General features: G+C 53.8%; 1 protein-coding gene across 1 annotated transcript; it reads right to left on the reverse strand.

Moving 5' to 3' along the window:
- Positions 1-581: 581 nt before the first annotated feature.
- LOC103637985 (ethylene-responsive transcription factor ERF003) lies at positions 582-1,693 on the reverse strand. The gene is made up of 2 exons (XM_008660984.2): positions 1,477-1,693; positions 582-1,358 (listed from the first exon to the last, which is right to left on the reverse strand). Exons 1-2 carry the CDS (start codon positions 1,557-1,559, stop codon positions 932-934), a joined length of 510 nt encoding a protein of 169 aa, XP_008659206.1. The 5' UTR covers positions 1,560-1,693; the 3' UTR covers positions 582-931.
- Positions 1,694-2,233: the final 540 nt, after the last annotated feature.

A 2,233-nucleotide genomic window follows, 5' to 3' on the forward strand; every position in this document is an offset into this window, starting at 1 on the left:
CGGGGTGCATGGCTCCGCGCGTCACTAGGTGAATGGTCTATCCACTGACGATGGATTTTTTTGGGGATAAAAAAGTGTGGGAAAAATGATAAAATATTTGGTAGTTGGTATAGGGTAGATATTTAGGGTAAATATGAACGCGGAGTATTATAGGATAGAGTAGAGAATCTCGCTGACCAGGATGAAATATTCCTTTTAGAGTAGAAATTTAGGGTTTCATGAGTGCGGATAGCCTGAATCCTCGCCTAGATACATACTACTCCATCAATCAATCAGCAGCAGAGCAGCCATTACTGCCATCGATGACGCACTGCGCCTCAGCAGATTGCTGCGAGCCTACGGTTCGCATCGCAGCACCGCCCCCCTGCCCTGCCATTGCCATGCCGCGGGCGCACGCAGCTGAATTCATCGCCTGTAGTACTTAGCTTACTACGCAGAGGATTCATGCAGCGCAGCGCAACGCGGTGCGGACCTCATGGATTTTCGTCAGGATCGGGCGCCAGACGAGCCATTAATCGCGCAGCAGCATTTGTGGTCAATGCGGCAGCATTGTTATCCAAAGTAACCTCGAGTCAGACATGTGCGCTCAGCCCAGTACCACTTCCAAGTTTCCAACAATGGCGGTAGGAAAAAAATGGAGTCCAATCCAACTCTTTTATGCTCTGGCGATGCTACCGTATACTACACATCAGGTTGCTCAAGAACCAACTCGTCTGGCCAACAGGCCAAGGTAACCTCGAGTCACTCCTGGCATGGCTAATGATACTACTAATACTAAGTAACTCACTGCACTGCACTTCGTTCCCTACCTGACCGACGAAACCAAACAGAGAAATGAGATGAGAATTGAGATGGGATGAGACGGAGCAGAGGAGGCGGGGGCCGCGGGATGACGCGTCGTGCTCGTGCGCGTGCGCGCGCAGGCGCGCAGCTAGTAGGAGATCTCCATGGAGAAGTTGGAGTCCAGAAGCTCCTCGATCATCTGGTCCACGTACTGCTCCTCAAGCAGCCCGCCGCTCCAGTCCCCCGCCGCCGACGCCGACGGCGACGGCGAGGCGGAGATCCCCATGCCGGCAGGCACTGCCGCCGCGACGCGCGGGAGCGCGGCGGCGGCTGCTGCCGAGGCGTCGGCCTTGCCCTGCGCCGCCTGAGCGGACGCGAGGTTGGAGCGGTGAAGCTTGGCGACGAGCGCGGGGGAGAGGAGCGACGGCGCGGCCTGCTGCTGCTGCCCGTCGCCGCCTGCGTCCTCGGGGAAGTTGGTGCGCACGCGGGAGCCGCACATGATGCGCGCCGCCTCGTCGTAGGCGCGCGCCGCGTCCTCGGCCGTCTCGAAGGTGCCCAGCCAGATCCTCGTCTTCCTGCACGCACCCACGCACAGAGAACACGCCGCCGCCGTTGTCAGCCCGCCGCTCACGCCAAGAATCGATGAGTATAATAAGTCCGGTCCAGTCGAGGAGCACGTGTTACGTTACGCACAGGAGGGGGTGGCGGATCTCCGAGACCCAGGAGCCCCAGTGGCGTTGCCGCACGCCGCGGTACCGTTGCTGTGGCCGCGCCATTGGAGACGGACAGATGGTGGTGCCGCTGCTCGCTCCGATCCGAGGGGGGCAGCTGCTCTGGCTCTGGCCTCTGCGTCCGTTGTGTGCGCGACAGGGAGCTGACGAGCGAGCGAAGCGAAGCGGTTTGGTGCGGCGAGCTCTCTCAGAGCCTTTAAATAGGGAAAGCTTCCAAGTGGGGCCAGCTGTGCTTCAAGTGCAGGCTGTTTGACTGACTGTGGGCCCAGCATAGGTTGAGCATCCTTTACTTCTGTCTGTCTCCTGGGTCCCGGCCAGCCGCAAAGCATGCACAGGGGACAAGGTGTCCACTGGCGGGCAAAGATCTTCGTAATAAATGGATGACGTCGCCGTCATAATGTCATATTATTTCCGGCCACCTCGTCAAGAGTAGTAGGGATGAATACCTATTTGGTATCAATTTTTTTTTATCTTTTTCTTTGGTAGTGAATAAAAATGATATAGAATCTACTATATAAATTAATATTTTTGATTTTAACATTGAGCTTGTAAATATTTATAAAAGACAAACCTTAAATTTATCACATATCTTCTCAAATGATAAATATAACATTCGGATTCCATTCAAATATGGATACGAATACTTTTATCTTTTTTGTTTTATCTTTTTGTTGTATAGAGCAAATAATATATAAAACAATTTATGCAAAAAATTATTC

Source organism: Zea mays, chromosome 9 (assembly GCF_902167145.1).
Source record: "Zea mays cultivar B73 chromosome 9, Zm-B73-REFERENCE-NAM-5.0, whole genome shotgun sequence".
NCBI classification, from domain to species: domain Eukaryota; kingdom Viridiplantae; phylum Streptophyta; class Magnoliopsida; order Poales; family Poaceae; genus Zea; species Zea mays.

What these genes read in the sequence shown, in the direction of transcription:
- LOC103637985 (XM_008660984.2), bottom strand. Translation starts at nt 1,559, where the DNA reads ATGGCGCGGCCACAGCAACGGTACCGCGGCGTGCGGCAACGCCACTGG. An exon ending in GAGATCCGCCACCCCCTCCT is followed by an intron (nt 1,359 to 1,476) that starts GTGCGTAACGTA and finishes GGGTGCGTGCAG; the next exon opens with GAAGACGAGGATCTGGCTGG.